This window comes from Chiloscyllium plagiosum, chromosome 30 (genome assembly GCF_004010195.1).
Source record: "Chiloscyllium plagiosum isolate BGI_BamShark_2017 chromosome 30, ASM401019v2, whole genome shotgun sequence".
Lineage (NCBI taxonomy): Eukaryota > Metazoa > Chordata > Chondrichthyes > Orectolobiformes > Hemiscylliidae > Chiloscyllium > Chiloscyllium plagiosum.
Window position 1 is genome coordinate 37,853,880 of NC_057739.1, and position 15,689 is coordinate 37,869,568.

General features: G+C 38.8%; 1 protein-coding gene across 2 annotated transcripts in view; it reads right to left on the reverse strand.

Annotated features, from left to right (window-relative positions):
* ass1 (argininosuccinate synthase 1) overlaps positions 1 to 15,689 on the reverse strand; it is a 162,714-nt gene that overhangs the window by 1,799 nt on the left and 145,226 nt on the right. The window contains exons 13-14 of one of the 2 annotated variants that reach the window (XM_043720419.1): positions 13,040 to 13,196; positions 3,445 to 3,510 (exon numbers count right to left, since the gene is read on the reverse strand). In XM_043720419.1, coding sequence (XP_043576354.1) covers positions 3,445 to 3,510; positions 13,040 to 13,196 — 223 coding nt within the window. Of the gene's footprint in view, positions 1 to 3,440; positions 3,511 to 13,039; positions 13,197 to 15,689 lie in introns of those variants that run through there. The other variant, XM_043720420.1, reaches the window with a different exon arrangement.

Sequence of the window (15,689 nt, forward strand, 5' to 3'; positions counted from 1 at the left end):
TGCTGGGGAAAAAATAAGCACTACCGCACTTAGGTGGTAGTGTGGGGGTTTAAAAAAACCCACACTTTATTGGACACTACGTTGCATGTTTTACAAGCATAGGCTGGGTGGGTGCAGTCAACACCTTGCAAAAAAAAGGATAAAAGAAAAAAAAAGAAAAAAGAAAAACAAAAAAAGAAAAAAAAGAACAGGAGTGTCTCTACCAATACCCTGGAGTTGTTCAGGAAGAGGTGAGCGCCGCAGGGAGTGCATTATTTCCCCCTCCAACTCTGTTTTGTGGAGTGGAGTGGAGTGTGAAGGGCAGTGTTTGTCACTGGCCACCCGGGTGTTTTCCTATCTTCTTGGTGGTGGAAATTGAATAAAGATTTGTGCACTTTGTGTCTTTCACTGTGTTTCACACCTGCACACACACACCATGGGTGCTGGGGAAAAAATAAGCACTACCGCACTTAGGTGGTAGTGTGGGGGTTAAAAAGAAAGAAAAAAAGGAAAAAAAAGAAAAAAAGAATAGGAGTGTCAGAGGTTCTGTTCAAAAAAACATAAACAGGGGATTGTCAGGTGGTAGTGTGGGAAGAAAAAAAAATAAAAGAACAGGAGTGTCTCTACCAACACCCTGGAGCTGTTCAGGGAGAGGTGGGCGCCGCAGGGAGTGGAGTGCATTATTTCCCCCTCCAACTCTATTTTGATTTAATCCCTGCCCTCTCCTTCACTGTTTGATCACACAGTATTGCCCTTTGATGTGAAGGGCACTGCTTGTCACTGGCAACCTGGCTGTTTACTTTCTTCCTTGTGGTGGAAATTTTGAATAAAGATTCATGCACCTCGTGTCTCTCACTGTGTCTCACACCTGCACACACACATGGGTGCTGGGGAAATAAAATAAGCACTAATGCAATTATGTGGTAGTGTGGGGGCTATAAAAATAATAAACATGAATGTCAGACTTTGGCTTCACTCAGAGCTGGCTCTGAGTGGATCAGTGTCAAGGACTATCTCTTGTTTGTATATAAAAAAAAACAGGAGTGTCTCTACCAACACTCTCGAGGTTTTCAGGGAGAGGTGGGCACTGCAGGGAGTGGAGTGGATTATTTCCCCCTTCAACTCTATTTGATTTAATCCCTGCCCTCCCCTTCACTGTTTGATCATGCATCATCTGAGAAGGGCACTGCTTGTCACTGGCCACTCCACTGTTTCCTCTTTTCCGGATGGTGGAAAATGAATAAAGATTTGTACACTTGTTGTTTTTCACTGTGTCTCACACCTGCACACAGACAACATGGGTGCTGGGGAAAAAATAAGCACGCCTAACAGCAGGGTAGGAAAAAAAGAGAAATGAAAATAAAGAAAAAGAACAGGAGTGTCAGTCACTTTCCATATATAAATAAGAGGGGACTTGGTGATGAGAGAAAAGCATGCTCCGAAAGAAATCTGCTCGCAACAGTTGTTTTTGATTTGGAGTAAGCATTTCTGGCATCATGCTGTTATTTGGGAAGCTTGACTTGTTTAATCCATCTCGAAGAATGGAAACAGTGGGTTTCACCTCTCTGTCAAGCACTGAAGACACTTCGGAATCTGAGATGGACAGGGTGGATGACACCACCTCAATGCCTTTGGCACCCAAGAAGAGAATGAACTTCTTCTGAGACACTCCGGGTGCAACAGGTGTGTGTTACACCCCGCCTCCATCAGGGGCAGAATCGAAAGAAACTGAGCCGGCACTAAAACGCTCCGTGGGGAGCTATATTTTAAAAAATAACGGCCTATGTCCTCACTGTTAGAGCAGGAGGGATGTGGTAATAGTAACAAGGTCAGTCAGGTGGGCCTCAAAGATTATGAGTTCCCTGCTTAGGGCGGTTAATCTGGTCCAATTAGGGAGCCCTGGATGACGGATATAACAAGAGTGTCAGAGGTTCTGCTCTGAGAGCTGGCTCTGAGGGAGCTGGATCAGAGTCAAGGATTCTCCTGTGTAAATAAAGGGGGACTTGGTGATGGGATACCGGCCTGTGTAGAGAGTTATTTAAATGGTGGGGTCATTCATACTTAGTGTCTAGAAATACAGGCATTAACCTTTAAATTGGTCAGTATGGAGAGAGTTTTGCAACTGTCATGCTGGATGGGCTTTTAAATGTTTCAACTAGAATATTTAAATTCCGAACTTTATTTAGTGGCACCCCCCATGTTACTGAGTGATGGAGGGAGTGAATATTGTGGACATGGTGCCAATTAGCGGGCTGCTTTGTTGCAGATTATATAAAGTTTCAAGTGTAGCTGCAGCTACACTCATCCAGGTAAGTAGGGAGTAGGAATATAGGAAACAAGAGTAGCCTATTCAACCCCTCAATCCTGCTCCGCCATTGAATGTAATCATGGCTGATCTGTGCCTTTACTTCGTATAACTATCTTTCGCTTGTATCCCTTATTACCTTTGTTTAACAAAATAAATTATCGATCTCAGACTTTCATAACTGATCTACCATTCACTGCCATTTGTGGGTGAGAATTCCAACCCTCTATCACCCTTTTCGTGTTGAAGTGCTTCCTAACATCACTCCTGAATGGTCTGACTCTAATTTTAAGACTATGCCCCCTAATTCTAGAATTCCCCAACCAGTGGAAATAGTTTATCTTTACCTACTCAGTCTTTTCCTGTTAATATATTAAAGACTCCAACCAGATCACCATTTAGCCTTCTAAGTTCTTGAGAAAACAGGCCTGATTCATATAATTTCTCTTTGTAACTAAGCCTCTGAAATCCAGATATTATTCTTGCAAACTTACATTGCACTCTGTCCAAAGCCCCCTTATCAGCTCAAACTTAGATATTGTTCAGGTCTGGATGCATTTGAATGTGCACTGCTTCATTATCAAAGGAGTTACAAATGATGCTGAATATCGTGCAATCATCAGAGTATTCCCACTTCTGGAGTTTGCACGTTCTCCCCGTGTCTGCGTGGGTTTCCTCCGGGTGCTGAGGCGGGAATTGAACCCAGATCTCTGGCGCTGTGAGGCAACAGTGCTAACCACTGTGCCATCGTGCCGCCCACAATTGCTGGATAGATACCATTTGCCTTTAAGCATGATATGCGCTGGAGCACCACGTCTTCGAGCATTATTTTAGAACGCTGTCAGGGCTCGTACTCTGCAGTATCCAGTATCTCCAACTATTTCTTGATATCAAGGAGAGTAAACAGAATTGGATAATTTCTGGCATCAGTAATGCTGAGGACAAGGCTGAGATAGATCATTTACTCAGCACATCTTCACTAAGATAATAAAGAAAGACGAGCCATATTTGTATCCAACTATTGGCTTGTAAGGTTTGCAAACTTTTGGCTCATAATTTACCACAATATTCTGAGGATGGTCCCCGCAATTAAAGAAAAATGAAAAACAACTTTTGACATCATGTAAAATGTCTGCAGCAAAAATTATAATGTCACTCACCTCAAAGAGCAGATCTTGATAAATCCACCTGCATCAATTGGGTCATAATCACCCTGCACATTCATGCTAGAAAGAAAAAGAAAACAATTAATCACATTTATCAATTCTTGGTTAATATTCTTCTGCTGCATTTTAAAACCGTTAAGGCATGTCGTGAGGGCTTTGTCCAAAGAGAAGTCCTTGGCTCATTGCCTGCTGACACCGTTTCCTGAACTACTTTACTGACAAATATTTCTTATAGTAGTTTTCCATTGCCTTCCACTCTCAGAGACAGGACAAAGACTAACGCAATTGAACCCTTTCTGTTGGAGTTATTCTAAACTATACATGAACTATTCGACCAATTGAACTAACCAGTGTCTCCTTGCAAGTGCTTTCAGTGAAACCACTATTTTAATGCAGTATCTCACCATATAGCTAAATGTTTGATCACTCCACAAGTTCATTTTGATGCATTTAGGAAAATAAAGTGCTGTAAATGGAGAACAGAATGGAAATTTATATCTTTTAGTTCCCTACATAAATAACAAAAATGAAAGAGCACAGAACTCTTGGTACTCTCTCTCTCACGTAATCAGCCAATGTTGATGAGAGAGAGAGAGAGAGAGAGAGAGAGAGAGAGAGAGAGAGAGAGAGAGAGGAGTCGGGATAAAGGGCATGTTATCCCATTAACAGGTTCTGATAAGTAATGCTTCCAGGATCTGTACTGGGGCCATAATATACATTTGTAATATCTGATGTAAAGGATCAGAGAGTTAGGTGTCCAAATTTGCAGATGCCTGTAAGACGTATAGTAAGTTATTTAGAAGGGAGAACAAGGCAAAAAGGACAGAGACAAAGCCGATAGATAAACACATGCATCAAACATGAATCAATATTTGGGGAGGCTTGAGGTCATCCAGTTTGCATCAAAGAAAGATAAATTAGAACAGTTTCTTAATGGTAAGTGACCAAGAACTGTGCTTTGGATTACCAAATACTTGCATTTTTAAAAATCAGCAGTCATATAGGAAATGTAATCAATGAAGTGTTTGGGAAGGAGGGTCAGTTAGAATGCAAAACAAAAGAGGAAAGTTAAAAATCACACAGCACCAGGTTATAGACCAACAGGTTTATTTGGAAGCATTAGCTTTCGGAGCACCACTCCTTCATCAGATGAGGAGCAGCGCTCCAAAAGCTAGTGCTTCCAAATAAACCTGTTGGACTATAACCTGGTGTTGTGACATTTTTAACTTTATACACCCCAGTCCAAAACCGACATCTCCAAAACAAAAAAGAGGAAATGATGCTTTACTTATAAATTTTGATCTAGGTGAATGCTTTGTCCCTTTGTTTCTTGATGACTGAATCAGACTTATCAATAATGAAGCAAAGTCGGAAGATATCTTAAGGAAGAGGTGGTGTTTATAGCATTGCAAGAAAGGTTATGCAATTTGAAGTAATAGCAGAGATTTTAAACCAGACATGAGAAGATACAAGGAGCCGATGCAAATTTGCTAGAACAGGGGTGATAGGTAAGTGGGAGTTATTGTAAAAAAAACTAGAATTTTGGATGAGTTGATGTTTATGCAGATTGGAAGTTGGAAGGACCCAGGACAGTACTGAAATGATTAAATTCAAAGGCAGTGCAAGCATGAATACGCATTTCAACAGCAGAATGAATCAGTTAGGTGCTGAAGCAGTTGCTGATATATCCAACAGAATTTGGGTGAAAATTCTTTTGCTCAGACAGTCGTCAGAAGGTGTCACTTTGGAATAGTTAAGGTAACACAGATACCCTTAAGAGAAAGTTATATAAGTAAACGAGGAAAAAAGGAATAAAGAGTTTTCAGGTTGAGTTAGGTGAAATAGAACAAAACTATATGCAAAGACCAGTTAGGTTAAATGGTCTGTTGCTATACAGCAAATTCTATGTGATTCTATTTAACTTATTAAGTGAAATTATACGGCTTTGTGGTGGAAAGGATTCAGGATTGGGAGTTCATTTTGGAATTGACGTGGACAGTAAGACAGTTCAAGATAATGAATGAAGAATCCTTTGGAAGCAGCTAGATCAGGTGATAGATGGTTGAATTAATTTGTGCCAGAAACATTCAAATCTATGTCATTTGCACTTGAGGAAGGAAATATTTTACTAGAAACAAAGTTAAAGGTAGAGGTTAAAGTAAGTTTGAGCAGACGGAGGGCTGCATAAGCAACATACAAAGGGAGGCTCAAAGGTTAAGTAGTTGAAAATTTCTCAGCATAGTTGTGATATGGGGAAAGCATTTCTCGCCAGGCAGATGCAGAAAAGAATTTTGGTTGGAAGATTTGTGGAAGATGTGATTGGTGAGGTGGCAATAGGAGTGCTTGGAGATGAACATCATTTGTGATCAAGATCATGGCAGCATAATGAGAATATATTTCCTTGTAGCTATTTATACGGTGAAATTGGTAGATATTTGGAAACGTACATGTAAGATGTACTTTTGTGTAAAACTAACTTTGAAAAGGGAAGAGTGGCTTTCCCTCCCAAGTTTTAGTGAATGCAATGGTAACCTTACACTGAAGTTTTACATTTGACTGTGATTTCCATTGTGTAATCAACGGTGCATATTAGAGAAAATATTATGATTGTATAACTAATATTTTAGAAGCAGTAAGTGATACATTGAAGTGTTTACTTAGCAAAGCATGCGCACTTCACTACATAGGTGGACTCAAGTGGTTTACGATGCATTTTGTAGCACTCCACACAATGGAATGAGCAAACCTATTGCTTATTTTAAAAGCTACATTTAACTCCTCTTGCCATGAATACCATATGAGCAGATTGATGATGTGCATAACTCCCCAGGGTACCTATACCCCTATGGTATCTACTGTTTACTAAATAGTGTTTTTATCCAAGGTTTTGCTTACACTAATACATCTGTTCTACCCTTGCTAAATGTTGGGTCAATTGCTTCAACAGATAAATTAGGATCAATAAATGGTTCAAGGATAATGCAGGTTGACAGCAACATGTCCATGAAACATGCATCATGTTAATTTTACTCTTCAGATCTTTACTATAGTGTGTTAGAAGGCAAGTCTAAAAAAGCCGCAGCATATTGACACAGCCTTTTCAATGGAAAACATTTGCTCAACAAATTGATTTTTTTTTATTATTCTTTGACACTCAGGGGCAATAAAATGAAATCTCTCGGTTAAACCACCAGAGTTTTACTTTAAAAAGAAAAATTAAAAGCCAAGTTATTGTTCTTTTGTTGACCTAGAGTATGCAAGCTGCACTGAACGCTGCCATACAATACAAACTTAACAAGTAGAGAACATCTATCAACAGCAGCTTTGGTTGTCAGTTGCAACCTGACAATGTCAAGCATATAGAGAACCTTCAAGGCGATCTGGCTAATTAAATGTACTTAGAATCTTGTTTATTAAATATGTGTGTATGTGTACAAGTAATACAAACATAATCACTTTTTAATAACCTTTACCATTCAATATAATTAAAATCTAATCAGGTCACATGGCTGTTACAGCAATACTGTATCTTAAGCCAAGGCACATAACAAGCCACTTACTTGGATGTTTAACAAAGTAAATAAAGTATATGATAAATCCTCCCAGATCACACTCTAACTCACCTACAAGTGGCTGCTGGAGCACCATTGGCATTGATCTGGTTTCAGTTTGCCTATTCATGCTCACAGCTGCAGATTTTCACAACAAAAACATGCGGTATTAACCAAAGTACGCTTCAACCTACCACACAACCCAATTTGTTCTTATTATAATTTACATCTGCAGGTTAATATTAATCTCTTAGAATTCAGTTCTCAGTACAACAAATTACACAATAATGTAATGTATTTCTGTGAGCAGGATGGTGAGGTGAAGGTGTGGGGAGGAATGGGAAGAAAATATCTAAGTCTTCAAGATGAATAAAAATTGCTGGTGGAAATACTTCATATCTGTGTAGAAGAAAGCAGAGTTAATGAATGGAATTTAATGGCTTCTCCTAAGGCAGTTTGGAGATAGGTAGCACTTAGAACAAAGAACAATACAGCATAGGCACAGGCCCTTCAGTCCTCCAAGCCTGCACTGACACATTTTACCCTTCCGTAATAAAACTGTCTTCTCTTACAGGATCCGTATCCCTCTCTTCCCTTCCTATTCATGTGTTTGTCCAGGTGCTTCTTGAATGTTGCTATTGTGTCTGCTTCCACCACCTCCTCTGGCAGCACGTTCCAGGCACTCACCACCCTTTGTGTGAAAGATTTGCTTTGCACATCTCTTTTAAACATTCCCCCCACACCTTGAACGTGTGCCCCCTAGTAATTGACTCCTCCACCCTGGGGGGAAAAGACCTCATACTTTTCATTCCATCCATGCCAGTCACAATCTTATAAACTTCTATCAGGTTGGCCTTCCACCTCCTGCGTTCCAGTGAAAACAAACACAAACAAACCTTTAGAAAGGTTTTCCAGTGAAAACAAACAAACCTCTCTTCATCGCTAAAATCCCCCATACCAGAAAATTCTGGCAAACCCTTTCTGTACCTTCTCCAAAGCACACACATCCTTCTGGTAGTATGGTGACCAGTATTGTACGCAATATTCTAACTGCAGCCTGACTAAAGTTCTATAAAGCTGTAGTATAATTTACCTTTCCTTATACTCAATGCCCCTTATATGAAGGCAAGCATTCCATAGGCCTTTTCCACTATGTTATCTGCCTGCGCTGCCACCTTCAGTGGTGTGTGGACCTCACACCCAGATCACTCTACATATAAAACTCCTACAGGTTTTGCCATTCACAGTACAATTTCCACCTGTACTTGACTTTCCAAAATGCATCACCTCACATTTATCCAGATTAAACTCGATCTGTCATTTTTCTGCCCATGCCTTCAACCGATCTACATCTTGCTGCATCTTCTGACAATCCTCCTCACTATTTGCAACTCCACCAATTTATTTATCATCTGCAAACTTACTAATTAGACCAGCTACATTTTCCTCCAAATCACTTATGTAGACCACGAACAGAAAATAAACCAGCACTGATTCCTGTGGAACATCACTTGTCACAACCTTCCATTCCAAAAAGCATCCTTCCACCGCTACCCTCTGTCTCCTATGACTAAGCTAGACCTGTATCCAGAAGCACCAGGTCATAGACGTTAGAAGACATTCAGTTTGATTCCTAACTTGTGTATATACGACTAAGGCAGTTAATGGGGCAGTAAGTGTTGAGGTTGGTATCAATGCTTTTGGACTGAAGAATGCATTAAGTATCCACACATATCTATGAGAAATTCATGGTTGGGTAAGACTGGTACTGGTGATCCCTCCTGAATGAAGTAGCCTGACGATGCTCACTATCTAGGCGACTGCATGTAAAGTGGACAACTGGACAAGGTATCAGATGATTGCAATGCCCACAAATATACGATGAAAAACGAAGCTTCAGGGGAGGGTGGAAGAAACCCAAAAATTAAAATTAATGCTAATCAGTCACATCTCATACATTGCCTCTTCAAGCTATCCAGTCTAGCTCATTACTGAGCAATTTCTCTCCTTAATGGCTCACTGCTGTGCACCCTCTGTTCAAAGTACAAAAATTGCTCCTGACAACTCTATAGAATATTATACTCTGCAGTGGCTGACGTCAGAACCAATCACGGATCTGATGAGCAAAACAGGCATTTACATTTATCGGGGAGTTTTCCTTTGTGCACTATTAAAGGAAAAATTGCAAATGCAAATGTTTTACTTCCATAGCAAACTGATGAAATTGTCCCCAAAGATTTTCTCTATTTTAAGTAAAACAAATAAGAGGCAAAGACAACAGAAGAAAGCGATTGGCTCAGTTTATTAAGAAAGGATTGATATTGTAGGCACCAGTCCCCAAAGTGTTCAGTATAGTTAGTGACTAGGATACAACCTCATTTGAATAAACACTTCTGAAGTCCTGGCTGACACATATTTCTAATTATGGATTCAACTCTCAGTAAATCACATTTCCCTATCACGTGGTGCTTCAAACTTATACTGGCTCCTGGACAATCATTTTAAAATTTTCACGCCTGCTTTCAATCCTTCCATGTCCTAACCTCACCCTAATTCTGTAATCTCTTCCATCCCTCGGTTCAGGGATAATCTTCTAAGACTGTTCACTTGCGAATTCCCAACTGTAATTGTTCCATTCCAGGCCCTAATCTCTGGAATGCCCCTCCTATACCTCACCACTTTTCTCCATCAAGACATTTCTTGAAACCTAATCATTTGACCAGGTTTTGGTCAACAGGTCTAAAACGAAATGCATCTCGATGTCATACTTCGGTCTGTGGGGATGCAAGCTCAGAGCAAAAGTGATCCAAGACTTGCTTAACCCAAATGCGTACATCTGTTCCTTATGGCTGACAAGAACACCAAAAGTAAAACTCTGACACATGAACTGACTCTTGACAGATTTCAACTGGCAGGATGACACTGCATCAAAGTTTAGGCTTCCAACTAAAATTGAAGATCTGGTCCTGAAAACATAGTTGGATTGAATTTTTATATTTGAAAAAGATCACAATGCTTTCGTCTGGGTATCACACCCCAATCATCTGCTCAAACAGCAAGGCATGTAGTGAATGCCTTGGATTTTAACCAAGTTGGGGATTTACTGGGTCATGGTTTTTGAGAAACTATCTAATTGACTCTTATAAATCGTATTAAATCAGTAATAATCAAGCTCCTTATAATGAAAATAAAATTAGCATTTGGAAATATTCATGTTTGTCATACCTTTCTAACAATTATTGCTCAGCAAAAAAAAAAAATCGATTTTTGGAGCTGCTGAATTTGCATTTCATTTTTATATTATATATTGTGCCACTTTATGAGTTAGACACTATTTAGGCCTGGCTTCCCTCTCATTGTGGCATTAATACAGCAATAGAGTGCAGTTTTGAAAACCTCTCCTCCTAGTTTGAGCTGCCTAACACAATGGAGCACAAGCACCAAATTGTTTGGCACATGTTTAATGTTACATCCTGTTGTGGAGTATTGAACTGAAGTCTGCCACCCTGCTCTCATAGGAATGCAAACAAGAAAAAATATTGTTGTAAAAATTTTTGTATAGTTCTCTTAGCAGCAATACAGAGATATTCTGGCAGTGGCTCAGGAGAAGGTCATCTCCGCTGTCAGCAATGCATAATTAGAAAAACCAAAGAGAGCAAATTCAGATGAAATACCCTAATATAATTCTTTAATTTTTTTTTCTGTCTTAGCTTATGCTTTTAGATTTCTGCTTGTCTATGTCTCCCTCCATACAGGTTTCAAAACGCCACAACAGTTACAATCCATGTTGCGATTGATGAATTATTTGTGAGAATAAAAAAAACAAGCAATTTGGAAGAATGTACAATGGTGCTGGATGTCTCTCCAGAATTCCATGCTTTTATTTTTGTGCAGTCGAGTGGGCTGTATGCCGTATAATTACATTACTTTATACCTACTGTGACCAGTCACTTCCAGTCTCCTGTACTGCTTACTGCTATTCTTTTATTAGTATGATTCCATCATCATTCAAACATTTTAAAGGCACTGATGTAGAAATTGAAAGAGAAATCACTTTGGAACTGACAGGGAATAAATGCTCCTGATTACTTTTACTTTATTCATTTAGCTCCTTCTGTGACTGTAAGCCATAAAGAAGGGGATTATTAAGGGTTACTCTGCACACATTTTGCCTACAAAAGAGATAAATCAACTGAGGTATTTATCTTACCCGATACCTTTTTTCTCAGGGATAAAAACATTTCAATGTCTTTACAATCTCAAAATGTAGCTTTGACAATAAGAAAGTAAACTGCATGTGTAACACAATACCATTCTAACTCTGCATGAGTAATTGTATTTACTTATTTAAAAACAAGGATAAAGGACACAGTTTGTTGTCTTTTGAGTGGACTACAAGAAACTTAAGACAGATTTGTATTGATCCACTGAATGGTACCATGGGTTATTGATCTGTATGTGTTATTGTTGATCTTTTGTATGGCTGTAATTGGTGGTTTAAAATCAATAAAGACTACAAGATTGTAACGTGTGCATCAGATGTACGCATTTTTTGGGCCATGAGACCGTCAATAGCTATTTTCACTGTATCAAGAACATTGCATTGCCTTTCCATACTTACCCACTTACAAAACATCAACTTCAATACTGTAACAAACATTGAGTTTTTCTGCTGGCAGTATCTAATATACATTGTACATGATACACAGCAAGAGTATGGATGAATGAGTGAGAGTTAAAGGAAATAATTCCATCTGAAGGGTCAGGGTGGCAATATAAACCCCAACAGCATATAACTGCTTGACACAAAATGTTATTTCTTTTAAAACTCAATCCTAAGTCTCGTATTCCCTTGAATTGATATATTTCATTGGGAGTCACCGAAGGAACAACTCATTTTGCCAGATTTCATGTACTATGCAGTTATAAGAGCTTCATAAACTCAACCAACAGTTGCACACCGAATGTTTCAGTATGGTAAATATCTCGGCATTTCATATACCTTTTCTTCAAATCATATCAGAAGCATGCGATTTAAAGTTTCAATCCCGAAGTTTAAAGTTCCTTTTATATCATGTAACATTGTGTTGTGATAACCAAGTTCATGAATGAAATTTCAAGCACAGACCGAGTAAATTGACAAGGTCTTTTCTCTGCGGTGGGGGAAATCCAGAACTAAAGGGCATAGGTTTAGGGTGAAGGGGAAAGATTTAAAAGGAACCTAAGGGGCAATGTTTTCAGGAAGACAGTAGTGCATGTATGGAATGAGCTGCCAGAGCAAGTGGTGGAGGCTGGTACAATTACAAAATTTAAAAAACATCTTGATGGGTATATAAATAGGAAGGGTTTAGAGAGATATGGACCAAGTGCTGACAAATGGGACTAGAATAATTTAGGATATCTGGTTGACATGGACGAGTTGAACCAAAGGGTCAGTTTCCGTGACTCCATGACTATGACAAGTAAAGCTATCAATTTTGACAAATTAAAAATATGATCTCAAGATGCTGGGAGTGCATTTTAAGAAGTTAGCACCTGTGGACCCCTTCTACTAGAAATCAAGTGGCTTAAGCTGTTTACAGTCCTTTTATGAGGAGTTCTGATGTGACCAAACTAACACATAAGGAGCTTCTATTTTGACTTTCACAGCAGCTATGAATTTATGGTGTCATGATTTTTAATTGATCTTCTTAGCTGAAGATAGAAATCTTCTGCCACAATTGTATTGCTCTTTTTCAATACTTGGTTTCTTATTTTGGCATCATCTTCAGCTTGGTGCATTTTGCTCACTACACACTAATGACTTATGTCATGACTACCAACAGCTGAAATGGCCTGACAGGAAGAAAAATTCAAGTCTAAACCCGAGATTTTTTTTTACAATAAAAGGATAGGTGTTGATTTAGAAAGATCTTGTGGTGGGCATTTTGCAACGAGACCAACACTCTTATATCAGCTGAGCTGACCTTGTGGTACAAGTTTTCACACTATACAAACAAAATTAGAAATCAATTAATAAGGAATGTGATGGCATATACCTGACAAGATCCTGGTTGTACAAGGAAGTAGGTGATTCACGGCCAAGAACATAAACGTGCCCCTTAAAGACAGATACTTGAACTGTCCCTGCAACATGTTCCTGTGATTTGTTGATGCAGTGCCGTACAAATTTACACTCAGGGCTATCCCAAAATCCTTTCAAAACATGAAGAACAACAAAGTAAATAAATATTGAGTAGATAATCTGAAATGATTGTAAAACATTAATTTCATTGGTCAAGAAAACATTATAAACCATGATGACAATAATCATGCAATTCATAAATACCATCCAAATCCCAAAGATGTATATGACACAAACAAATACAAGTTCACTTTAAAGATGCATATGTATCTGGGCTGCACTTTGAGGTGGTGAAATGGTGAGGCTCCACTCCCTACAACACACCAAGTCTGGTGCCAAATATCAGACAAAACATTTTAGTGATATAGTATTGTTACATTTAGGAAAGTATAGAAGAGTTCCTTTTCACGGTATTTAAGTGCATCAATGCTCACTCTTCTCCCGCAGTCCTCATGCTTAAGGCAAGGTACATGTATAGCCCCCGATTAATAGATAGAACTAATTTTCATGGTTCCAACATATCTCTAGCTTTCAGCAGCAAGAATGATTGCAATAAAAAAATCTGTTTTTTTTTCCAAAGTAATCCTAATTTGTATGCTTTTGAACTGTTTCTACCAAACACAATATTTATAATCCATAATAATGTTGCAGCATTGAACAAGTCTTACCCCAAACCAGATAATGATATGAAATGGGAACACAGCAACACACAATACTACTTATAAAAGACATTGTCTCTTAAATTTAAGAGAGTCTCTTCATTTTGTCTATCAATATTGTAACAGGTCCAATCTCCTCTTTTGTTCTAAAGAATCATCCAACACCCAGTCAATTTGCACTGCATAGTTAATCAAAGGCACAATCCCATTATTTGCTCTGTTGTTGCTACAATGAATAATGTTGAGGTTCCAGCATAAATGCTCAAAAGTTAAACGCAGGGACCATGCAGCTATGGAGCTGCTTACTGGTGCCAACATGCATTTTCCTGTTTAGTTACCAGGACACGTCACTCTGCCGCTGTAACTATCGCAAAAAAAAAGTAATAAAGTAACATCAGCGATAATGTGACACTAGGTCACAAATGTGCGCTATCTTCTAGAGCCAACTCCATGTTGTAATAAGTTTCATTTTTTAAGAGACGTGTACAATTGAACACCATTGTAACTCTTACAATTCGGCTTGCATAATATACTCCATCTAGATCAAGTATTCACAACAAAACAGCTTCATGCTGACTTTAGAGCTCAATGGGCATAACTAGCCTGATTTATAGATAAAATGAGGATTAACCAGGAAATAGACTAGGTTAAGTGGCAAGAGTTACTTCCAATCTATTTGGCACTAACTGGACAGGCAAGCACAGTGGTACACTCCGATACTACTACCATCTCCCCAGTTGCTTTAATTAAACTGGTAAAAACTGGAAAACCTTAGCAGGTCCAGCAGCATCTGTGGCAAGAGAAACTGCGATAACGCCTCGAGTCTGAAGAAGCTGATTCCTATCATAATCAAAACGTCAACTCTTGCTCTCTCCACAGATGCTGAAAGACCTGCTGAGTTTCTCCTGCATTTTCTGTTCTTATCACAGTTTTCTAGAATCAGCAGGATTTTATTTTTATTTGCACAATAAAGCTTACTACTTTGACAGACACTACACTACCGACATGGCAAACTTTGAATATAATTTGTCACATGCTGTAACAAATAAAAACTGCTCTCAGCAACAGATGTCATGTTTTATTTTTTCGTTCCATAATTGTATCTAGTGATGGACGGCAAATGTGTCTTCAATTACTAATAAACTGGAATCTTTTCATTTAGTTTGTACTAACACTAATTATTGTGTGACTTGAATCAACTACTTGATTCCTTTATTTACAAAACTGATTTTCAAAGGTTTTACTTTATTTACATTTTTTTATTTACTTTTTTTGAGGTGGGGGTAACATCTATCAAAAATGACATGACATGAAAAAATTCACAACCTGCTGCATTTCACTAAAGTCATTACAAGAGAGGGCCTCTCAGGAAAGAAAAGGCTGAAAAATGGCTTCTTTCAACTTTATAAAGTCCTACCAACCCTGACAATGAAGTCACAAAGGGCAGTTCAAATTCATCCTGCAGGCCTTTGAGCTCTGAATGAACAGCCTGGCGTGGCCTCCTGATAGCTTGCTGAACAGTCCCATGAGGGGCTCCTCAGACCTTCTAGTAAATCTAACTGAATAGCTGAGACCTGACCCAGTATTTATCAGGATTGGAATCAAAGGTCCATATGTTTCACTCTGAAACATGCACGTTTTTGTTGCAGCTCAACGGTACTCTCTTTCCAAAATAACATCTCTAATCAGAGCTCAAAAAGGACTGACGAGTCTCCAATTTCTCTTTTTTTTCTCCTTCTTTCTCCTGCTGCACAAGAAGCTGTCACTGTCACATCTGTCTGTTTATCTGGCTCAAGTACACCTTGGCAACATATTCTCTGGTGTTCAGCTCCCTTGAGACAGAGACAATACAATTTGTTTTTAGTAGCATCATGGAAACATCAGACAATGCTTACAATTATTCTG